The sequence below is a fragment of the Myiozetetes cayanensis genome, unplaced genomic scaffold (assembly GCF_022539395.1).
Source record: "Myiozetetes cayanensis isolate MyiCay16 unplaced genomic scaffold, myiCay2020 scf4, whole genome shotgun sequence".
Classification (NCBI taxonomy): domain Eukaryota; kingdom Metazoa; phylum Chordata; class Aves; order Passeriformes; family Tyrannidae; genus Myiozetetes; species Myiozetetes cayanensis.
The window spans coordinates 845,665-870,594 of NW_026087631.1; the positions used below are offsets into that span (position 1 = coordinate 845,665).

The following is a 24,930-nucleotide window of genomic DNA, read 5'->3' on the forward strand; positions in this document are numbered from 1 at the left end:
AGTCACACCACTGAAGAACATCAGAACAATGAGCAGGTGGATAAGGCTGACAAGACTGGAATAGCTCAGGTGGACTTAGACTGGGGGCAGAAGGGTAAGCTATTTATAGCCCGATGGGCCCATAAAACATCAGGATATCTACGAAAAGATAGGACATACAGATGGGTTTGTGATCAAGGAGTGGAACTGACCATGGAGGCCATCACACAGGTTATTCACGAATGTGAAACGTGTGGCAATCAAGCAGGGCCATGTGAGTAAAATCTCCCTGGAATAGAGGGCAGTGGTTGGGTTTCCAATATGGTGAGGCCTTCAAGTTGACTACATTGGACCACTGCCACGAACACCAAGGCAAGAGCTACATTCTCACCGTGGTGGAGGCAACAACTGGCTGGCTGGAAACATATCCTGTAAACCAGGACACTGCTTGAAACACCATCTTAGGCCTTGAGAGGCACGTTCTGCAGTGATATTGCACCCCAGAGAGAATTGAATCAGACAATGGGGCTCACTTTCGAAATAACCTCATCAACTCTTGGGCAAAGAAACATGGCACTGAGTGGATATATCACATCCCCTATCACCCACAAGCCTCTGGAAAATTTGAGAGGTGTAATGGACTGCTGAAGACTATGTTAACAGCCTTAGGCAATTGGGCATGGAAGCACTGGGAGGCAAATTTAACTGAAGCCACTTGGCTAGTCAACACTAGGGGAACTGGCAACCACCCTAGTCATGCCCAAAGAAAACCCCTATATACTGCGGGAGGAGATACGTCTTCGTACTATACATGGGGAAGTGGCTGGGGAAGTCGGTATCGGTTTCTCCTCCCATGGGGAAAGGCAAACCCATCCATGGGATTGTCTTTGCTCGGGGACCAGGGTGTACCTTGTGGGTAAGGCAGAAGGATGGGGAGACCCAGTGTGTGCCTCAAGGAGATTAAACCTTGGGGGAAAATAATCTGTGGTGTAAGTTGTATGTTGCAGGAAGTAAAGTAGCACGACAATGAAGAACAATTTTTGTGAGGAGCAAGGAGAGTGCAACAATGATCCAAGCCAGGCTGGTGTCGGTGCCCAATGATCAATTCTGTTGCTTCTACTGTCCTGAGTACCCATCCTGATGGAATGGAGCCCAAGATCTGGAGAGGTAGAAGAAGCCCATGAAAATGGGAAAATAATATCTACCTGTGAAAGGATGGGGGATAGTCAGAAGATATATAAATTATGTGGGATCTGAGTATGATGCAAATGTTATGGAATAAGGGGTAGAGATTGTATTGAGTCTGGCTGAGCTGGAGTTCATTTCCCCATAGTAGCCCTCACAGTGCTGTGCTTTGCATTGGTAGCTAGAAGGGTGTTGATAACACACCAGTGTTTTGGCTGCTGCTGAGCACAGCATCAGCATTGTAACATTCCTTCCTCAATTGAGGGCAAGGTCCTGGGAGGGGGACCCAAGTAGGCCAGCTGACCCAAACTAACCAAAGGGATATTTCACATCATATGACATCGGCTCAGATATAAAAGCTAAGGCAAGGAGCAGGAAGGCAGGCATTCATTATCTCCAATGGCTGCCTTCTGAGGAACCGTTACACGTGCTGAAGCCCTACTTCTCGGAGGTGGCTGGCCATCACTGCTCATGGGAAGTAGAGAATAAACTGTGTTATCTTTTGCTTTGCTTTTGTGCATGCAAGCTTTTGTTTTGCTTCTGCTTTAATAAACTGCCTTATCCCAACCCACAAGTTGTTTTCCATCTTACTCTCTCCACTGTCTGGCTGGGAAGGGGAGTGATAGAGCAGCTGGGTGGGCACCTGGCATCCAGCCAAGGTCAACCCACCCCAGTGTTTTGAAAACCCTGCTTCCTGGGAAGTAGTCAAACATCACTCGCTAATGGGAAGTAGAGAATAAACCTTAGTTTCTTCTTCACTTGTGCAGGTGCAAACTTTCACTTTTGCTTCAGTAAACTGCCTTATCTCAGTCTACGAGTTGTTTTCCATCTTATTCTCTCTCCCCTGTCCTGCTGGGAAGGGGAGTGATAGAACAACTTGGTGGGCACCTGGCATCCAGACAAGGTCAACTCATTACAACACGGTATTACATTAGCATGATTAAAAAATCCTCTGGAACCTGCTACTAGAAACTACTAGTCTATTTCGTACTGAGTAGTTGTAGGATTAAGTCTGACCTCTGCTACACCAGCATATCTTGATCCTAAAGGAGGCAATGAGTGACAGTCAAAAGTAATTACTTAGTACATTGCTGACTAGTTGTTCTCAAGAAATCAACAAGGCTCAGTGTCGGGTCCTGCACTTGGGCCACAACAACCCCATGATTCTAGAGGACCAGCTGAGATAACTGGGGCTGTTTATTCTGGAGAAATAGATATTAGGATAAATATCTTCATGGAAACTTGTAAAACATTAGATCAGAATGCCCAGATAAAGTAATGGACCACTCATAAATTTCATCCCTCCAAAGGATACTGACGCTTTTTGATAAATCATAAGTGTAGGTCAGTGCCCCTTATAATGTTTCCATTACTGCTTGAGCAATGTCCAATGCAGGCAACATCTGCAATTTGCAATACCTCTTATCACTAGATTGGGATTAGAGAGGAATAAAATAATGCCCACCATCACCTTCATGACTTGGTAACCGTACAAAAGCAAAGACTGAGAAATATATCCCAATGAGGAGCCCCTGGTGGTCTAGTGGTAAAGGCGCGGCGCTATCACCGCGGAGACCCGCGCAGGCTGGAAGGTGTAAAGACCTTCCCCGGATCTTCGCTTGCAAAGACTGGCCATTAAAATATCCCAATGCAGTCAATTGAGACTTAACCTTTACTATTGTATTGGGTTTGCGGGGGGGCTACAGGGGTGGCTTCTGTGAGAAGCTGCCAGAAGCTTCTCCCATGTCTGACAGAGCCAATACCATCTGGCTCCAGGATGGACCTGCTGCTGGCCAAGGCTGAGCCAATCAGGAATGGTAGTAACGCCTCTGTGATAACATATTTAAGAAGGGAAAAAAAAAAGTTACTGTGCAGATGTAATTGTGCTCAGAGGAATGAGAATATGTGATAGGAACAACTCTGCAGAAACCAAGATCAATGGAGAAAGAGGGGGAGGAGGTGCTCCAGATGCCAGAGCTGAGGTTCCCCTGTAGCCTGTGGTGCAGCCCATGGTGAAGCAGCTGTGCCCCTGCACATGACCATTTGTCATGGTTTAGAAATGGTACTCCCCAATTTAGTGCTCCCACTGAGACTATCCATACCATGCTGCCACTCGATTGCTCCCCCCTCCCCTGTAGGTGGCTGGAGAGGAGAATTGGAGGCACAAAAGGCAAAGATCACAGGTTGAGATAAGAACAATTTACTAGAAACAGCAATGAGATAAGAAAATGAACAGTAAAAGTAACAATGTTAATAAAAAAAGTGTACAAGGGAGAGACAAGTGATTCACATGCAAAATGCTCAGAACCAGGTTACCCTACCACTCCTTCTGCCACACTTACTCGACCAGAAGGAACCCCTTCTCCTTGGAAGAGACTCCCTTCCCCCCACCCCCAGCAATGATGTGAGGGGGTATAGAATAACCTCCAGGTCCTAGACAAGCCCTCTCCTGGCTACTGCAAAAATTAACTCTGTCCTGGATGAAACCAGGACACCATTTACAAAGAGACTGAGAAATGAATGGATATGGAGAGTGAAGTATCCTGTCTTTCAAAAACATGGTCCATTCAGGTCAGAGGTGAGCTGGTTTTGGTGGAGAAGTCTAACTATGGATTTTTCTGGGTGAAGCAGCAAAGAAATAAAGTACTCCAGACCCTGATATTCCCTGGAAATCAGAGAAAGTCTACAGCTACTATAGACTTCTAACTCTCTAATAGTTCATGGTCCTACGACAACTTACACACACCAGCTGAGGAGCAAAGACCAATTTTTTACTTTTCTGTAATTTAAGAAAATATTTGTGCATTCTTAAGTGCAGGTCAAAATCCCCAATAATACTGAAAGTGATTGAATCATAGAATCATCTAGATTGGAAAAGACCATCAAGCCCAACCGTTAACCTAACACTATCACCACAAAACCATGTCCCTAAGCGCCACATCTACACATCTATTAAATACCTCCAGGGATGGTGACTCAATCACTTCCCTGGGCAGCCTGTTCCAATGCTTAACAATTCTTTCATTAAAGAAATTTTTCCTAATACTCAGTCTAAACCTCCTCTGGTGCAACTTGAGGCAGTTTCCTTTCATTCTACAACTTGTTATTTGTGAAAAGAGACTGACATCCACGTTGTTACAACCTCCTTTTAGGTAATTGTAGAGAATTATAAGGTCTCCCGAGTCTCCTTTTCTCCAGAATAAACAACCCCAGTTCCCTCAGCTGGTCCTCGTAAGACTTGTTCTCTAGACCAGTTTCCAGGAATTCTGTAATGGCCTTCAAGGTCTAAACAAGGTCTAAACCTAATGATTTTAAAACATCTGAATATCATAAAATCATAGAATTGTTAAGGATGGAAAAGGCCTCTAAGATCAAGTCCAACTGTCAAACTAGGACCTCCACCATGTTCACCACTAAACTATGTCCTCAAGTGCCATATCCACACATTTTTTGAACACTTCCAGGGATGGTGACTCTACCACTTTCCTGGGCAGTCTGTTCCAATGCTTTACAACCCTTTCCATGAATTTTTTTTCCTAATATATAAACCTCCCATGATGCAACTTGAAGCCATCTCCTCTTGTCCTGAATTATTTTAACTTATTTTTCATTTACTTTACATATATTTTTTAACTTACTTTAACTTGACTAAGAGCTTCTGCTACATAATAAATTAAAAAGAGTATGTTGTGTTATTCCATAGATATCAGTTTTCCTTGAGATCCAACTTTTCATTTAACTTCTCAATGCTCTTTCCTCAAATATGTAATTGTTTTCCTGTGTGGTTAAAAGCAGCATTTTTTGGTCTTTTCATCTGTACTCTTGGGATAGCACAAATTTCATCTGTAGATGGAGTAGCACAAAATTTGAATGCAATTTTTTTTTAAAGGAGCGGCAAACAGCAATGAAAAATCTCTTCATCTAGAACCTTTTTGGGGATACCATTTCCTAAACAGCACTTTCAGGAGACAGCAAAACTAACATATAGAAAAATTAAAGGAATGAACATGTTATGAAACGAGGTGCAGCTCCTTTCAAGTATTCCCTACCAGCTGCTTGCTGTACCATCTGTTGTTGCCTAAGCAGCTTCCTTCTGAATGGCTTTGCACTGAAGCAGAACTGCTCTCACTGTCGGACACAAATCAGGTCAGGTCACCACTCCCCCCAGCACTGAACCTGCTGCCTGTCATGGCTTCCATCGTCTCAATATTTCTTACTGACCACCAGTTCCCAAGATAGTGTTGCATCTGTCAAGAGGTCCATTTCTCTTGACCTTTTGTAAGAATGTAATCAGAGATGCATCAGATGCAGTGTGCCTGTATGTTTAAGTTTATTCTAAAACACAAAGAACTGGGAAAAAAGTTAAACAAACAAATAAAAAAACAACCCCCACAAAACAATCTTTACTTTCTACTTTTGGTTAGCCTAATCATTCAGATAATTTTACTACCAATCCTACCACATTGCAAAACTTGTCTATTCTCCTTTTAAACCCAAAATTATTAGAATCTCTAGAAATAGAAGCAAAAATACCCCTGCTGTAGCAAGTATACACAAAATACAAGAGATTTTTATTAAACTAATTTCTGTAAATTAGTTAAGATCTAAAATCCACATAAAGACAGTACCAGTACTTGCAATGTATGCTCTCTAACAGTGCATTCAGCTTTTTGCATGACATTAAACCCAACTCCCTTCTCTCAGTTTCTGTGGAGCTGACCACCTCTCAGCACTGAGCACTACTTTCACCATTATACAGCGAGCCCTCCTTTCATTGTCTTTCCACTTGAGGTCAAATGGGGCAGAACACAATGGAAGCCCTCAGTTTCACACATAGACTCCCCCAGCCTGTGAAGAACATCACTCTGGACTGATTTATTTTTAACACTTTCTTCTCTCCACATCTTTGCAGGGAAACACACACAGAGCCTGGCAGTGGTATGAGAAGGCATCAGAGACAATACCTGTGTGAGGTGTGAGCAGGTCAATGATCTGCTCAGCCTGGTGGTACAACTTAAAGAAGAGCTGGAAAGGTTAAGGAGTATCAGGGTGTCTGAGAAGGAGATTGACTGATGGAGCCACTGTCTACCAACCCTGAGGCAAGTGTAGCAGCCAAATGCGCTTAAGGGAGTGGAGGATCCCCTACTGTCTCCCAACAAGCCAGAGGGGACCTAAGAGATAGGGGGAATGGAGGCAGGTCCCTACTCAGGATGACAGGTGAATCTCCTCCCAGTCTCCCTCCCCTTTCCAGGGGCCCCTATGGAACAGGTATGATGCTCCAGAAACTGAGGACCAGGAAAACAATGACATAGAAGAAGGACCATCTAGAGGCTAGCCTAGGGTGTCAGCCAATCCCACGTATTACAACTAGCTCCATAAAAAAAAGGCAACTCCCTTTTGAGAGGAACTGAAGGCCCAATAGGTAGAACAGACCCAACTCACAGGGAAGTCGGCTGCCTCCCTGGAGCATGGGTAAGGGGCCATAGGAAACTCTCCAGTCTAGTATGGCCCTCTTATTATTATGTGCTATGGGTTCTTCAAGTGATGAGATAACAAAGAGAAGTCTGAGGGCAATCAAAAGGGATTTCAGGGCCTTGGGACAACTGGTGTTTTTTAAGCACCACCTCCTAAGGGCACAGGAACAGGCAATTCCCAAATGTCAGAAGTCAAGCAGGTGTCAAGAAGACCAGTTTGGCTGAGCAGGGATATTCTTTTGGAAATAAGGCAAAGAAAGGTGTATGCTTGGTGGAAGCAAGGTCAGCTGACATGGGAGGAATACAGTGATGCTGATTTATACTGAGGGAGAAAATTCGTGCGACCAAAGCTCAATTGGAGTTGAAGTTGGGCAGTACTGTGAGGGACAATAAAAAGATGATATTTTTAATATGTTAATAGCAAAAGGTAGTGCAGGAACAACATAGGCCTGTTACAGGATGAGGATGGCCACCTCACAAACAGGGACAGAGTCAAGGCAGGGATGTTTAATGTTTTCTTTCCCTCTGTCTTCAACCCTGATGACAGGCTAAGGGGGTCCCAGTGGCTGAGCTGGAGGCCCATGACTGCGAGAATGATCAACTTCTAGTTGACCCTGATGTTGTGAGGGATCTGCTGCTCCAGCTAGATCCCTAAAAGTCTATGGGGCCTGATGAGATTCATCCGAGAAGGCTGTTCGTCTCACTTTTGTGCCTGGTTGTCATAGTTCCGATTTTAGCAAGGAATTTTTCTTCCCCTTCCCACTGCCGTGTGTGCCCTGTGTATAGGCCATCAGGTAGATATCAGGTGAACAAAAGAATCGGCCGGTCCAGTAATGGCCAAGAGATCAGTCTCCTAGGAAACAGGCAGATGAAGGATCTAAACTCTTTTTTTTTTTCTCTCGTCTCTGGGGCAATGGGGGAGGAGGAATTTTTGGTGGGCTGGGGGTGTGGCTGGCACGCAGGTTGGGAGGAGAGGTTGGTGTGCCAGTGGGCTCGGGACCTGCTGCAAGCTGCAGATGCTGCCTGGTTTTTTTTTCCTGTTGGAGGAGAGTTTGCTGCTGCTCTCTGCTCAGCTGTTGCTGGCTGCAGGCCCTGCTTAAAGCGAACTCTAACCAGCTGAAGTTCGTGAGTTTTCTTCCATTGGGAGAACTTTTTGATTGCTGTTTTTTTTTCCCTTCCTTTCCCTTCCCCCCCCCCCCACTCCCTCTCTCCTGTCCCAGTGTGGGAAGGGAAGGGGAACTGAGGGGTGTTTTTGTTGTTGTTGTTTTTTTACTGGACATTACAAGTTCTGCACCTTCAGTGATCCAACACCACAACCTGGTGGCTACTATAGGACACTGCAAGTTCTGCATCTCCAGTGACCCAACAATGCCACCTGGTGAATGGTACAGGACATTACAAGTTTTGCATCTCTAGTGACCCAACAGCGCCTCATATTGACTGTGGTTGGAATTGCACCAAGGGGCACAAAAATTGAACTGTTTACTCTTCCTTTTGCTGGTTTATCAGTTTGTTCTTGAAGGGGATTATTTGTGGGTACAGGAGTATTGCTTGGTTGTTTTACTTGGTTTTTTTCTGTGTTTCTGTTAATACACACATACCTTTTAATAAAGGGCTGTTATTTTCCCTTTTCCATAATTTGTTTTCCTTCAATTGGAGCCTCTTAATTTTGGATTTATAATTGCTTAGAAAGAGAAGTTTGGGTCTTTTCTCCTAACTCATCCTCAGCAAAAGACCCTTGTCTCATTTAAACTGGGACACTGGTAAAGTAATGGAGAAGATTATTCTGGGAGTTATTGAAAAACACCTGGAGGACAATGCAGTCACTGGTCACAGGTAGCACGGCTTCATGAGGGAAAGTCCTGATTGTCAAACTTAATTTCGTTTTACGAAAGGGTAATCCATCTAGTTGATCAAAGGAAACCAGTCAATGTAATCTCTTTGGATTTTAGCAAAGTTTTCGATACTGTCTCTCACAGGATCCTTCAGGACAAAATGTCCAGCACACAGCTGGATAAACACATCATGCAATGGGTGAGCAATTGGCTCACAGGTCAAGCACAGAGAGTATTAGTGAATGGGGTAACATCAGACTGGCAACCTGTCACTAGTGGGGTTCCACAGGGCTCCATCTATAATGGGTTTGTTACCCTCCCTGAGAGGGAAATGGAACTAGGATAGATCACCTGATGTATATTTTACTATTAAGATATTCCATACCATGTTACATCAGCCTAGATATAAAAGAGACGGGAAGGAAGCAAATCTCCCCTTCTCTTCTGGGTAGCCGCACAGGTGGCCGAGCTGTCTCTTTGGAGGAGGAGACCATTCATTATAGGGAAGTAGTCTTTGTTGCTAGTTCTTCTCTGTGTATATAGTGTTTATAATTTTTCTTTCTTTCCTCTCTGTGTAAATATAAAGTTATTTCTCTTGGTAGTTTGGGTTCCATAGTTTTTTTTTTTCCTTCCCTTCTTTTCCCCCTTTCCCTCCTCCTCTTCCCTTCAGAGGGAAGTGGGGTGCAAACCCAGTGGATACCTGGTGTTCAGCCAAGGTCAAACCACTACACCATCTTAGGCCCTGTGCTCTTCAACACCTTCATAAATTACTTGGATGCAGGACTGGAAGAGATACTAAGCAAGGTTGCAGATGGTACAAAACTGGGAGGAGCTGCTGACTACCTCAAAGGCAGGGAGGCCCTGCAGAGAGACCTCGACAAATTAGAGGACTGGGAAATCACCAACCACGTGAAGTTCAACAAGGGGAAGTGCTGGATTCTGCACCTGAGATGGGGCAACCCTAGATGTACATACAGACTGAGGAAGGAGATGATGGAAAGCAGTGCCATGGAAAGGGACTTGGGGGTCAGGGTAGATGGCAAGTTGAATATGAGTCAGCAGTGCCCTGGCAGCCAGGAGGGCCAACTATGTCCAGGGGGTGGAGGGCATCAGGCAAAGCATTGCCAGCCAGTCAAGGGAGGTGACTGTCCTGCTCTGCTCTGCACTGGTGCAGCCTCACCTTGAATATTGTGTGCAGTTTTGGGCACCACAATATAAGAAAGATATTAAGCTATTAGAGAGCGTCCAAAGGAGGGCAATGAAGATGGTGAAAGGGCCTTGAGGGGAAGCCACATGAGGAGTGGCTGAGGTCACTTGGTCTGTTCAGCCTGGAGAAGATGAGACTGAGGGGAGACCTCATCACAGTCAACCACTTCCTCGTGATTGGAAGATGAGGGGCAGGCACTGGTCTCCTCTCTGTGGTGGCCAGTGACAGGACCTGGGGGAATGGCCTGAAGTTGTTTCAGGGGAGGTTAAGGCTGGATATTAGAAAGAGGTTCTTCACCCAGAGGGTGGTTGGGTACTGGAAGACTCCCCAGGGAAGTGGTCACAGTACCAAGCCTGAGAAAGTTCAAGAAGCATTTGGATGATACTCTTAGGTACATGGTGTGACTCTTGGGGTTGGTCCTGTGCAGAGCTAAGGGTTGGACTCAATGATCCTTGTGGATCCCTTCCAACTGAGTATATTCTGTGATACTAAGTAGGTTTGCCAATGATACAAAATTAGGAGGAGCTGTCAACTCCCTTGAGGGCAGAGAGACATCAACAAATTAGAGTGCTGGGCAATCATCAACCATATGAAGTTTAATGAGGGCAAGTGCTGGATTCTGCATCTGGGACAGGGAAACCCTGGATGTTTGTACAGACTGAGGAACGAGATGCTGGAGAGAAGTGCTGCAGAAAGGGACCTGGGAATCCTGGTCAATGACAAGTTGAATTTGAGTCAGTAGTGCCCTGGCAGCCAGGAGGGCCAACCATCTCCTGGGGTGCATCAGGCAAAGCATCGCCAGCCAGCTGAGGGAGGTGATTATTCCACTCTATTCTGCGCTGGTGCGGCCTCACCTTGAATACTGTGTGCAGTTTTGGGCACCTCAATATAAGAAAGATATAAAGCTATTAGAGAGCATCCAAAGGAGGGCAACAAAGATGGTGAAGGGTCTAGAGGGGCACCATACGAGGAGTGACTGAGGTCTCCTGGCTTGTTCAGCCTAGAGAAGAGGAGACTGAGAGGAGACCTTATAGCAATATACAGCTTCCTCACAAGGGGAAGCAGTGGGGTAGGTGCTTGTGGCATTCGGGTGACAGGAAGAGTGCCAGAAAGGCATTCTGGGAGTTGTGGTCCATAGGTACTCTATCACACATGTGCAGTGGAGTGCTTGATTATGATTGGTTAAGAAGGTCACATGTTATGATGTGTTACAATTTGAAACCACTATTTAAGCTTTTGTCTCTCTCAATAAAGGGTCTTCTGTTACACACCACATTGGTGTCTTCCTGGTCCATGTGGACTTCTTATTTATTATATTAATAATATTGCAACAAATGGTGCCCGAACAGGGACAAATATGGAAAAAGTCAGGTACCAGCCTATATTAGTGCTGAAGGACGCTCACCAGAAAAAAGCAAAGACACCAGGTACCAGAGTTGAAAAAATCTCTGATGGGCGTCGGCAGCAAGAACCACGGGAGAGCTCTGGAAAAAGTGTGCACGAATAGCCTGGGACGGTAGGAAGAAGTCCTATGTTGAAAAAGTAAAGTTCTCAAGAAGAAAGAAAAAAAAAGCTGCGTCTGTGTCCCAGGTGAAAGGCCGAAATGGGAATTAATACTTCACATGAATTAAAGGAAAATGCAAAAGCCCTAAGCTTATTATTAAAGAGACTTTCAGGACAAATTAAGAAAGATAAAGTAACTGGACTTTTGAAATTGATAAAAGTAACTGTACTAGGATTCCTGTTAATCAGAATCCTGAGTAAGACGGTTTGTAAAGAAAAATGGACAAACAGAGAAAAAGCAAAGATAAAAAAAGTGGATGCTTTAAAAAGCTCACAAGAGAACTCAAACGCGTCCACAGAGAAAAACTTTAAATCTCCTCCCTCCCCCCTCCAAACACTAGCAGGCATGAAACTCCACTGGATACTGGACAAAGAAAGGGGGGGGAGCACTGAGAACATGGAAGAAAAGCCCCAAAATATACATTTCTATGCTGAATTTTCACGAATGCATGGGTTCCAGGGAACGGGCGCATGGCGTGGATCTTGTGCTTGTTGGAAAAGGACAGAATTTGGGTCCCCAAGCCATTGCAAAGTTACAGACATGTGGCAACTATGCCGAAACCTGGGAGCCGCCATATTGCCCATGCCAAAAAAAGGAAGTAGTACTTTCTCTTCCTATCTCGTGGCCATCTTGTGGTGTGCTTCTGCTAGAGGCATGTGCAGAGCACATGGCATGAGGTTTGAAAATGCAGCAGCAGTAATACATCCGCGGCAATGCAGAGGCAACGGCGCGGGTGTGCGCCAAAGCACTGATGCGGCACTGTGTGCAGAGCCGGTGGCGGAACGGCATGGGGGAGCAGAGCAAAAGCGAAACCGCTTGTGAAATTCCATACTGCTACAGCTGTGCAGCAAGTGCCGAGCTGGAACCGGCAGTATGGGGCAGCCGGCAGCGGTGGTGTACAGAGGCAGCATGCCGGAACAGCGGGGCAGCGCAAGTGCCGAGCCGAGGCAGCTCAAGACTCTAACGGAATTGGGCCCTGCCGCCTGAGGTGGGGAGAGTACTGTAACTGAGCCGGAGCTACAGTGTTCAACAGTTATAATGCTGCCAACACAGCTTTCTCAGCAGCATGGCAAGCTGCCGAAACTGCAGCTGCTAAACTAGCAAACCCTCATTACTCCAAAAAAACTGAAAAGTCTTTTTTCCTGATGTTTCACCATTTTCCACATAACTTGCTTGAATTATTAAAAGTTTTAAATGCATTTACGTAAATTAAGTTGTTATAATTTTGTTCCAGTAACATGTTTAAAAGTTTTTAAGCATCTCCATAACTTATTAATACATGCAAATATTCTGTTAACCCAGAAAAGTGTATACAATATCAGCAAAAAATCATCATTAAGCCTTCAGCTTCATAAAAAACTGTAAAATTACCTGACTCACATCTGTTTCTGCTATGATAGCCACTTAAAACTGACTGAACTATTAATAACAAAATTGGAAGCTTTTTATCGAAGGTAAAGAGCAACTAGAAGAAGCAGTTAGACAAAAGTTGAAGACTGCCTACACCTCAGCAATCAGAGACGACTTGGAATGACCAATTTAGACTGACTTCTCACAGAGGACACTGGATTTCAAGCTGTGTTAGCAGATTGTAATAGCGACTTATCTATTCATTTTTCTAAGTACAGACTATGGACAGAAATCATGCATTGCTACCATTCACAAATCACTCAGATAGCTGAATTTAACTATTTTGCAATTTAGGAAGTCTCAAAAGCTATAAAAACAAGTGATGTAGTTTGCTCTTTTTCAAAAGCCAAAACAATTCTTGCAAATTAGAGTACATTTCATACTGCAGACATACCGCATAAATCTCTAAAAAAAAAGACTTGAATATTTTTACATTATACTTGGCAAGAGGTGATATGAATCTCTTCAACAGGATTACTTGCAATATACTGCATAGGTTCTAATGGCTGTTTTATTTTCTTTTAGTGACTGCTGCTGTGAAACTTTTCTTGATATGCCTAATGTACATTTTCAGAGATTCTTATTCAGTAATAACACTGTTGAGTAAACAATCCCATAATGACTTATTGTGCAAGTTAATTTAATCCATACAAAAATTCTATGCCCTTTTCAATTAATGTTAAGAATAAACGTAAGAATAATTCTTATAATAGAAAAATAGATATTAGTGCCTTAAAAACTAAATTCCATCAAGGTGAGACACGTTTGCAGCTATCTCAGAAAATAAATCAAACTTTTAAGTACTAGCTTTACATAAAAAAATATAGTACATGTGACTTGAGCATTCTAGTTTAAGAAATTTTCACTAAAATAACTGCTTGTGATTAACTTTGTTTTATAGTAAAAAACGTGATACAGTAATGTTCAATTATAAACAAAACTTTGACTTATTTACCTTTTGTTTTAGCCTACAGAGACCAACCATAGGATTGGTGGTCCGGTAAAGTTCACCCTCTATGTAAAGGAACAAGAACTCACCTTTATACTTAAAACACTGATGTTTAAAAAGTGCTGAAATTATTATTATTCAAGCAGTCCTTATCTCATTGCAGTTAATTTCAGATATTTAAATTGTTGTTTTTTCCTTTTTAGCCTTCTATATATCTGTTTACTAAAAGAGTAATTCAGAGCAATTCAGAAATCCTACTAATTTAATGCTAGCCTGTTACTCAAGTTACACCTTCCTTCTTTCCTTCCCCCCTTCCTAGTATTAAGTTTATACCACCCTACAATGAACTTGAAATGTTAGATTTTTTTCTTCTTTGCTTAGCTAAATCAGCAGTGTAATATGTGTCGAGTGCTTCATCTCCAAAGCAAACTGACTTGAATACTCGTGAAAAGAAATATAAAATTAAGTAATTTATATAACACATAAAGTATAGTTTCTGATAATGTCCCTTGATCATCTACTCTGAAATAATCTGTATGTAATACTATCTTATTAGCTCTGATTTGACTAAAAGCTAACACCTAAAATGACAAAACATCAGCAGATAACAGTCGTAACAGTGGTACTTACAATATGAAACAAATTAGGTGCATTTCAGTTAAAAATTTAAAGTGTACAGCATTGCTTTCTTGTGTTCTTTTACTTTGAATGACATTGTTTCTGTTATATTGTGTAAAAAACTCAAATTACTACAAGATGCAGAAATGCGGACATTACTTGCCAGTATTATACCTTTGAATTCATTAGCTTTTAGTGTTCAAAACAAAATAGGGGGGGAAGAGAATATACATGTGCATAAACAGGTGTTGGATGAGAACAGATCTCATTTAAGTTTGTTAAGCCTATATATTCCTTATATTAATTCCCCTTCAAAACAGGTACAGTTATTGAATATGAATACCAGAAATGACAGACTGACAAGCACACAACCAATTACTACTTGTGATAGTTTTGGTCTAGGCCTTCCTGGTGACCAATTTGTAACCAAGGAAGTGGCCATGTACCCAGTATTCCACACGATTTTTCCATAAACCAGAGTATAAATAAGTTGGAAATTAGAGACCTCACTCTCTGCTCTTCCGGCGATGTTCGGGAACAGTGGGTCCTTGCGTTGGTCTCGCTTATCTAAGGCTGAGGCCTGCAGTGTCCATTGTCCTGCCACGTGGGAGTTCAGAGAGTGCTGGTCGTGTCTGCCAATCCTGCTTTTCTAAGGGATGTGGTGAGATCTGTTTTGTTAGTTATTAGTATAGTTCTTGAGTTTGATCGCGTATACCTGTTTGGTGTCCCTTTTTGTCCCCTTTTGTTCCTTTTTCCTCTTTCCCTATCCCTTCGGGGGATGTTTGGATTCCCTTTTACTGTATACATAGCATCTTAACTGTGTATAACTGTAATATAAGTAAATATATATATATTTTTATATAAGTAGCTTGACTTTGGGTTCTTTAATTTTTTATAGTTTTTTTTTTTTCCTTTGCCCTAAGGGAAGAAGGGAGGGGGGAAGGGGGCTGCTGCCATGACTTTTCGGGCATTTGGCAGGGAGCCAGGTCCAAACTATCACACTACTTAAAATCTAAAATGTGTGGATAAAATGCAAAGATATAATAAAATTTCTAGCTATGTGTGAGTGAAGTGTGACTGAGGTGGCCACCTATTGAGCGAATGAAAAAAAAGGAGCTGTATGAGTGAAAGAAACTGTGTGAACATACATGTGTGTGGACTTAAAAATACTTTATACTTCATATGCCTTGAATAAATTATACTACAAACACTACCTCTACCACATCACCCTAATAGAGAACAGCTAAAAACACGACATTCCTCCCCTAACCCTTTTGAAATAAAAGTGAGTTTTCCCCAGTTATATATAGACCCTCAGATTAATAAAGAAAGTTTTATTTTTACCCGGTTACACACAGACCCTCAGAAAAATAAAGGTTAATGTTCTATCCAGTTATATACCAGCCCTCAGAATAATAAAACTGTTGCTCCTATCAAATTACACACAAAACCTTAGATGGAAGGTTTTGGATGAACCAACTTATTGCAAACCCTGGATTTACAAAGGTAAAACAGTTAGTAAAATTACTGTGTTAAAAGGGAATTGTTATGTTAAGAAAAACTAAGAAAAAAGTTTCAAAACAGTAATGTTGTGTAACTCGTTATAATTATAATAAAGAAAGGGGAAATGTGGCATTCGGGTGACAGGAAGAGTGCCAGAAAGGCATTCTGGGAGTTGTGGTCCATAGGTACTCTATCACACATGTGCAGTGGAGTGCTTGATTATGATTGGTTAAGAAGGTCACATGTTATGACGTGTTACAATTTGAAACCACTATTTAAGCTTTTGTCTCTCTCAATAAAGGATCTTCTGTTACACACCACATTGGTGCCTTCCTGGTCCATGTGGAATTCTTATTTATTATATTAATAATATTACAACAGGTGCTGATCTCTCTGGCAATCAGGGACAGTAAATGTCACCCCAGTCTTCAAAGAGGGCAAGAAGGAGGACTCAGGGAACTACCAGCCAGTCTGCCTCACTTTAATCTCTGGAAAGGTGATGGAGTGCCTCACTCTAGAGGCCATCTCTACCCACATGGAAGACAAGAAGGTGATCAGTAGTCAGCATGGGTTCACTAAAGATAAATCATGCTTGACCAACCTGACTGCCTTCTACAATGAAACAACTACCAGGATGGTTGAGGGGAGAGCATTGGATATTGTTTACCTTGACTTCAGCAAGGCTTTTAACACTGTCTCTTGCAACATCCTCATAGGCAAACTCAGGAAGTGTGGGTTGGATGAGTGGACAGTGAGGTGGATTGAAAACTGTCTGAATGGCAGATCCCAGAGGGTCGTAATCAGTGGTATATGGTCCAGTTGGAGGCCTGTCACTAGTGGTGTCCCTCAAGGTTCAATACTGGGCCCAATATTGTTTAACTTATTCATCAAAGACTTGGATGAAGAGATAGATGCTTCCTCAGCAAGTTCGCTGATGACACAAAGCTGGGAGGAGTGGTCAATACCCCAGAGAGCTGTGCAGCCCTTTAGAAGGACCTTGACAGGTTGGAGAGATGGGCAGAGAAGAACCATCTGAAAATTCAACAAGGGAAAATGCAGGGTCTTGCACCTAGGGAAGAATATTCCCATGCACCAATACAGACTGTGGAGAAGGACCTGGGGGTCCTGGTGGACAAGTTGTCCATGGGCCAGCAGTGGGCTCTTGTGGCCAAGAGGGCCAATGGTATCCTGAGGTGCACATAAGGAAGAGCATTGACAGCAGGTGATCCTGCCCCTCTACTCAGCCCTGGTGTGGCTGCATTCTGGAGCACTGTGTCCAGTTCTGGGCTCCTCAGTACAAGAGAGACATGGGGCTCCTGGAGTGGGTCCAGCAGAGGGTGACAAAGATGATTAGAGGACTGGAACATCTCTCTTACGAGGAAAGGCTAAGGGAACTGGGCCTGTTCAGCCTTGAGAAGAGACATCTGAGAGGGGATTTTATCAACGTCTATCAGTATCTGAAGGGAGGGTACCAAGAAGATGAAGGCAGGCTCTGCTTGGTGGTGCCAAGCAATAGGACAAGAGGCAACAGTCAGAAACTGATGCACAGAATGTTCCACTTGAATATGAGGAAGAACTTCTTTCCTGTGCAGGTGACCGTGCACTGGAATAGATTGCCCAGAGAGGTTGTGGAGTCTCCCTCACTGGAGATATTCAAGAACCATCTGGACACAATCCTGTGCAATGTGCTCTAGGATAACCCTGCTTGAGCAGGGAGGTTGGACCAGATGACCCACTGTGGTCCCTTCCAACCTGAACCATTCTGTGATTCCAGGAAACACATTTTAGTTTTATTTTGCTTCATGGTCTTAATAATTTGCACTAGGGTATCATATTTTCTATTATTTACTACTTAAACAGCATCAGTTTCTAAACAGCAAGGTCTTCTTTTCTGAATATGAGGAGTAACTTTCCCTCAAGAAGTCAGTAAAATAAGTCCAGTGTAAAAGAAAACACAATCAGGCCCAAGTGGACAATCAAACAAGGGAAATGCAAATTAAACACCCTCCAGGAAAACATCTCTTTTAATTAACTGCACTCTTTTTGCCATTATAAAAAAGGTAACTTAGAAAGAAAAAATTAAAGTCGCAATGGTTTTTTACATTATCAGAGTGTCAGCAGGATGGGAGAGGTTAAACAAGTTCCTAAAGTTAATTTTTCTTCTGGCTGTCTCACTAAGGAGACCACACTCAGATCAAGTAAATTGTATTTATGGTTATTAAACCTTCCTGTTTTAAAAAAAAATAAGTTGATACAGCTAAGAGGAATAAGTTTTTTTTTTTTTAATTCTGAATTCCATTTCACCTATTTCTAGTAAGACTCTGCAATACACAACGGGTCAAAATTATTACAAGTCAACATCACTGGATGAACAAGGATGAACATCTGGTATTCATTTAGAATACTATAAATAGAAAAATAAATAGCATAGATCATGCAAAACAGAAGCTAAACATTTTCCTGTTCTCCTTCTTGATGAATGGGCAGATAAATTAAGTGGTTATTATAAGATACTATGCATTTTTAGTACACAGAAATCACAGAAACATTTAGGTTGAAAGGGACCTCATGAGATCATCTAGTCCAATCTCCATGCTCAAACAGGGTCAGCTAGAGCAGGTTGTCCAGGAATGTGTCCAGTTAGGTTTTTAATATTTACAAGGAGATTCTAAATCATACTCCATATCACTGAGCTTTCTATTGTTAGGCAGCATCTCAGAATTCTGCTCCCTCAGTAAAGCATCAACAGTATAAACTCATAGTTTCCACCAGTAATAGCAGAAGTTGTGGGTTTTTTTAATCTTTCTAAACTCTGACAGGAGACTACACTCTACTGTAGAAATGTCACTTAGCCATTAAGGAGTTTTACTAGCTTCTTCAGGTTTTCCCAGATAGAGTTACTAAAAATCACAATGAGGGAAAGACTTCCTACATAGTACAAAACTGGAGTGATTAGTGAAATAAAGAGAAGTAAAGATAAATAGAAGATAAATACGGAACATTAAGAAAATATATACAACTGTAGGGTAGACACATGGGGTAGACAAAGAATAATAAACTGCTCAGTAAAATTCTGCACTTGAGTTCCTACTGAACTCCAAAAAGATCAGTTAGGACCATATATAGCCACATCATCAACTTTGGAGAGAAAAACCACTGTGCAAAGGCTGGAAGACTGAATTTAATTCTGTACACAGAAGAAAATGCCTGAGAAGTAACAGTACTGCTAGGTCTATAACCAAAACAGTATTTAAACCAATCAGAATATTCTTAAATAGCTAGCTGTGGGGCAGAAAACTTTACAAGCACAGTTTTACCTGACTGCTCAGGTTGAAGTGCATAATTCACTGTTATGTTAACAAGACTCATGCATAAAAATCCATGAGTATCAAGATGAGAACATTAAACACCAAAAAGAAAACAGTTGCAGACTCAGTAAAATTAGCATCCCACTGGACACAACTTCAACAGGTCATAGGGAGATCATCTTTGAAGCAGAAATCCTAATGAAATATAAACATGGCATTGTGGAAACCCCACAAATTTACCATAGTTCTGTTCAGCCACCACTAATCTAGGCATTTGATATGGAGCATAATCTAAACAAAGGAATCAGTCAGTTCATACACCTGGAAGCTGTAATATTTTGGAGCCTCCTAACAGTTATCCATAACTGAAATATTCGCTTGCATGTAATATCCTTTAAATTCGTTGATCAGTCAAGAACTGTTACATGCATGCACTGTGCATATTACTACCTTTCTGAGGAACCACCACAAATATTATTTAGTAACAATTGTTGGACCATCTCTTTCCACAGAAAAAAAAAATCATTAAAATACATGGAATGTAGGAGTTTTCCTCATTGCATTCTCTGTTGAAAGTAAGTTTGAGTGTCCATGGAGTTCACTGTTGTCTGAACTCAGTCTACTGAGGAATAATGAGAAAGGAAGGCCCATTCTCTACAGAAAAGACCACTTAACCATAGAAACTAGTAGACCTCAAACCACTCATCAATATCTCAACATGGCACAACTCCAGCAGCAGCCTGCCCTACTGCTTACCTACATTCCCCCTGTTCCTGCACAACATCAGTGGCACAAGGAACAAGAAAGTAAAGTGGCTTTCAACTGTTCTACACACTGAGGGAACAGCATCAAGCTGTGTCAGGGGAGGTTTAGATTGGATATTAGGAAAAGATTCTTCACTGAGAGGGTGGTCAGGCACTGGAACAGGCTCCCCAGAGAAGTGGTCACAGTACCATGCCTGCCAGAGTTTAAGTGTTTGGACAACACTCTCAGGCACATGGTGTGATTTTTGGAGATGTCCTGTGCAGGGCCAGGAGGTATACTCAATGATCCTTGTAGGTCCCTTCCAACTCAGGATATTCTATGATTCTATAGTGACCTCTGTAGGAGATCATGGACTGTCCTGTGTTGTATGCAGCAAGTTCCAACTGCAGGTCAATGGAGGTAACCCTTCCCCTTTATTCAGCACTGGTGAGGCCACACCTAGAGTACTGTGTCGAGTTCTGGGCTCTCCAGTACAAGAGACATGGACATACTGAAGAGAGTTTAGCAAAGGGCCACGAAGATGGGATTGACTGAAACATCTCACATATGAGGAAAGGCTGAAAGAGATGGGACTGTTCAGAGGGGGATCTCATCAATGTATACAAATACCTGAAGAGAGGGTGCAAAGAACAGAGCCAGGTTCTTTTCAGTGGTGCCCAGAGACAGGACTAGAGGCAATGGGCACAAAGTGAAACATGGGAGGTTCTATCTGAACATAAGAAAACCCTTTTTCACTGTGAGGGTGACAGCACTGGAATGGGTTGCCCAGTTTGGGGAATCTCCCTTCTTGGAGATATTCAAAAGTCATCTGGATATCATCATGGGCAACTAGCTCTAGGTGGTCCTGCTTGAGCAGGGGGGGTTGGAACATATGACCTGCAGAGATCCCTTCCAACCTCAACAATTCTTTGATTTTTCTTTGAGAATTGCATTTTTACTTCTGGGCCAGTCACATAGGTATTGTCAGCAAGCAGTTTCTTTTATTAAACTGTCAGGAGAAGCAGGTGGCATAAGATAGGACTACCCTTCCTAGTAAATGAACCCCAATAATATCAGGATAATAAACCTCAGGGACAAGTGCTAGATGGGACTGCAATCAAACATTATTTACCAAACACTTATAAAAAAGTAGAGACAAATAAGTAAGAGCAAAAATTGACAAAAGAAACTGCCACAAGAATCTCACAAGGAATTAAGAAAAAAATGTTGAGGAAAAAAGAATGTTCACAACTGTTTACATTAGTAATTAAGGTGCACAGCACCTAATGACCAGAACAGATTCTGAATGTACATCTCTGCCTATGGGTGGGATCCTCAACACACACACACAGAGGTATTTACTAACAATTATGAAGTTTTATGTATTAACTCTTATAAGCAAAATTCTGCTGCAAGCTACTTTGACATAAATCCAGAGTCACTACCACTGTTGACAAAATCAGTCTGGTTTTATATCAACACAGCTTAAGAGGGAATCTGATGCTAAATAAATAATATTTTCTCCCTGAAAACAAAAAGTGACAACCTGGAGTCATGCCTCTCAGACTAGAGCAACCCTGAGCAGACCCCTGGACAGGAGGGCAGTGATGCTGACTGCCTCCAGGCCCTCAAGGGAAGCCACTCCTCCACATTCCCTGGCCTGCATGCTGGGGTAGGGCTATTTCTAAAGGAACCACACAAAACTCCAGCCTCCGAATACAATTTCTTCTCCTTAACCAAAGCAATCTTCCTATACTGGGGCTTACCAACACAAAGGCAACATGGGTGAACTTCTTGGCTGGTTTTGGAAAACATCTTCCACTCTGGCCTAGGGCAGTGCCCACAGCTACCTCACACCTGGCTGCCCAGCCACAGCCTCTGGGCCAGCCAGGCCAGACTTCACTTCAGCAGTCTTTTTTTTTTTTTTTTTTCTTTTTGAACCTTGAGACAAACATTTCTCCCCTACAACTGAAAGCTGTCCAAAAAAACAGGACCACACACACAGGCACCCGTGTCTCTAGGCTGTGCTCCTCATGGCATGCCACTGTCCTGCAGCCTTCAGAGTGGTGAAGTGGTATCTGTCGCCCAGAGCCACGTGCCCTGCTGTCCACCCCTTCCCAACCTATATGCACTCTCTCATGTTCATCAGCCTCACAGAGCCCCGCAAAACACCACAGCATTGGGCATAGACAGTGCTCTGTAGGCTTCCCCTCCACCAGCCCAGTACCCAGTCAGCAAACACTCCTCAGCATGAAGAAGGCCTATTATATACATATGTATACACACACACGCATACATGCACACATTCTTAAAGTCTCTGACACTCAAGCTCTTTTAATCCAGCTCCTGAGGTGAAAGGGGCAATGTGGGGAGGGATGGCATCAGAAAAAAGGGGATCTCGAACTTACCTTCCACCCACAGCTCCTCCACATTGGTTTCAAGATTTGCTGCCCTTAATCCTACAGCAAAAACCCCAAATATGAGAAGGCCAACAACCAAAAACTTTCCACAGTTTTTTTGAATGTAACAGCCCAGTTTAAATAACAGTCTCTGAAACTTTGCTCTCAGCCACAGTGGTGCTTTTCTTCCAGTAGCTTTCCCCTACAAGGCAAGGAAAGGTTAGTAGTTAAGAGGCTGAGGCAGGCACTAACACAGGCCAGGCACATTTATTACAAGAGAACATATGGGGAAAACCCCCTCCAACCACTAACAGATGCAGAACAGTTATTTATACATAAATGCTCATATCCTCACAATGTCCCTTGGAGTAAGGACAATAATGTTGTCCTTCATGAAGGGCCCTCACCCTATGGCTCAGTTGAGCAGCTTGCAATCACCACTAAGTATTCCTGTAGGCCAAGATGTGTACCTGCTGGTAACCATCCTATTGCTAAACCACCACACAGGTTTGGGATTCCATCACTGTTGAAAACCTGTATAAATGAGACAGTGTGTGTGTCTATCACTATCTTGCACCCAAGTCACCACTACCAGTTTAGGTTGCAACACATTCATGCTGGCAAGATTCATGGCTCTAGGGGAGAAATAACCTATGTTAATGAATCTCAACAGGCCTGTCAATAAAAAAGTACCCTTTCCCATTCTCATTAGACCTCTAAAGGGCTGATGGTGGGGAGGGATGTCAACAGTGAAGGTAAACTACTTTGTAGGAATTTGTTGGCATTTCTCCTATTCCCAGCCCTTAGCACAACTTTGTAGTAAATGCATTATCCACGTGGTGAGCGGTGCTGTACGATCATAAGAAATTAATTTCCATAGTCTGGAGACAGTGTGATCTTAGTTAGGAAACAGAGCAGCCATCTGTAAATTTCAACAATATTTGTGAATGGAAGAGGGCAGCCACATAGATTTTTTTTTTGCCTTTCCCCTTTTTACAAAGCCCAGAAATGCTCTTTGCAGAAAGGCATCGTCTCTCAAGGTTGTTTATTTTGAACATTTTTTGGTTCGCATACGTTAGCGGTTGGGACCGTTTCCCTTCCACTCCCCAAGTAGGGCTTCCAGTGCACTCCTGCACCTCCGGCGTTTCCACGCTAACAATAAAGCCAGTGAGCCGGGAGGACTCAGTACAACCTGCACAGAAGATTTAACGTAGCAATTTATTTATAACTTTCACTTTTCCTCCAAACCTTGGGGGAAACATTACAAACGTTTTCTGCTATGACAACCCCTCTTTGAGGATTGTCCTGTTTTCAGCACTCAGTAGAGAACTTCGCAAAAGCACAACTTTTTGCCAAGAAAGCAGCCGCTCATTTTCTCCCCTTTTCCGGTTAGAGACCGGTGTTAATGAAGTTGCAGAGTGCTACGAAGTAATAGAGAGAAGCAAAGGAAGCGGAAAGGGGAGAGGAAAAGCGAGAATGGGCCACAAACTATCCGGGAGGCCGGAAGGCAGGTGAAACTACCTATGGGAAATTTAACTAGATGAATGCTCCCCCGCACAAACACACACCAGTCAAAGCATATGGAAGAAGGAAGGGAAGGAGAGCACTCTCTCTCGCACTGAAGAGTCACAGACGTCTCTCTCTTTTCCCCAGCATTTTATTGGTCGCTGTTTCATTTCCATCTCTTCCTTGCACCCCCCACGAGAAAACACCTCCCCCATAATAATAGTACTAGCGCGTATCTACATTTCTAAACAATGCCTGAGAAATTGAATGCACCTTTGATATCTGCTCCAAGGCGAAAGCTGCATCACAGTAGCTTGGTCGCTGCAGATACTCCCGGTCGGGTGCCGCGGCGCGCTGGTTCGCTCCAGTCCTTCGCCGCCGCCTCCCGCTATCGCTACTCGCCGCCTGGCTGGGGTCACTGCTGCTCGTCTCCGGCTCCAATACGTTAACGGCTGAGGCCATGTTGCTACCGCTGCCAGAGGGGCCCGCGGGGAGCTGGAGGCGCTGCAGACCGCGGGATGCTGCTGCCACCACCGTCGCTGTGCGGCTACTTCACGCGGGGCTTTGGACGGTGGCTGCCACCGCGGCCGCTCCTGACGAGTCTCACCCTGTACCTCCCATTGCCACATCGCGTGCGATCCCCAAAGTGCTGGCGGCTACTCCCCGCACCCAGGGAGAGTGGGTGGGCAGACACGACTCCCCTCCCCCGCCCCAGCTGCCGCCGCGCTTGCCTCCGCTCCCGTTAAAACCGCTTCTTCCGGCCGTTGCTGCCTCCAGGAAGCTGCTAGCGGCAGCGGCACAGCAGCAATACGGCGGGTTATGGGTGCTGTTGACCTGTCTCGCCGCGATGCACCATACTGCCTCAGCGCCAGGGCGCTACCCGCCAGCCGCGGGGCCGGCGAGACTCTCTGCTCCGCAGCGCGGGGCGGGCTGCTGACTGGCGCTCTTCCTCGGCGTATGTGCGGCAGGATCAAGCTGGAGCCCCCAGCTTAAAAGACGAGGTGAAGAAGAAAAAAAGTACTCTCCATTTGGATAAAAAGGACGAGGGGTGGAAGGGGGGGAGAGAGAAAGAGAGAGGGAGGGGAAAAAAAGAGCTGAAAGAACGCCCCCGGGGCTGTCCGATAGCTTGGGTTTCTACGGGATGGATTGGCTGGAGGAGGGTAGAAATTAGTCAGCAAACATGTCTATTATTAGCTGATTAGCAACAGCTCACCAAAGTAGAAAGACCACCCAGACAGGCAACCCTTGT

At 43.6% G+C, this 24,930-nt stretch overlaps 2 protein-coding genes across 2 annotated transcripts in view; both read right to left on the reverse strand.

Moving 5' to 3' along the window:
* Nucleotides 1-24,930, reverse strand: part of LOC126647314 (protein patched homolog 1-like) — a 166,892-nt gene that overhangs the window by 83,601 nt on the left and 58,361 nt on the right.
* On the reverse strand, nucleotides 42-24,868 carry LOC126647318 (uncharacterized). The gene is made up of 3 exons (XM_050329456.1): nucleotides 23,955-24,868; nucleotides 22,185-22,377; nucleotides 42-1,138 (listed from the first exon to the last, which is right to left on the reverse strand). The coding sequence occupies exons 1-3, from the start codon at nucleotides 24,141-24,143 to the stop codon at nucleotides 753-755; spliced, it is 768 nt and encodes a 255-aa protein (XP_050185413.1). The 5' UTR covers nucleotides 24,144-24,868; the 3' UTR covers nucleotides 42-752.

Excerpts from the sequence above, each read along its gene's own strand:
- LOC126647318 (XM_050329456.1), bottom strand. The coding sequence starts at position 24,143 with ATGGCCTCAGCCGTTAACGTATTGGAGCCGGAGACGAGCAGCAGTGAC. Across the intron at positions 22,378-23,954 it reads CCTTGGAGCAGATATCAAAG|GGGAAAGCTACTGGAAGAAA; the intron begins GTGCATTCAATT and ends CTTGCCTTGTAG. Across the intron at positions 1,139-22,184 it reads GGAGGAGCTGTGGGTGGAAG|ATCTTGGGCTCCATTCCATC; the intron begins GTAAGTTCGAGA and ends CTACCTCTCCAG.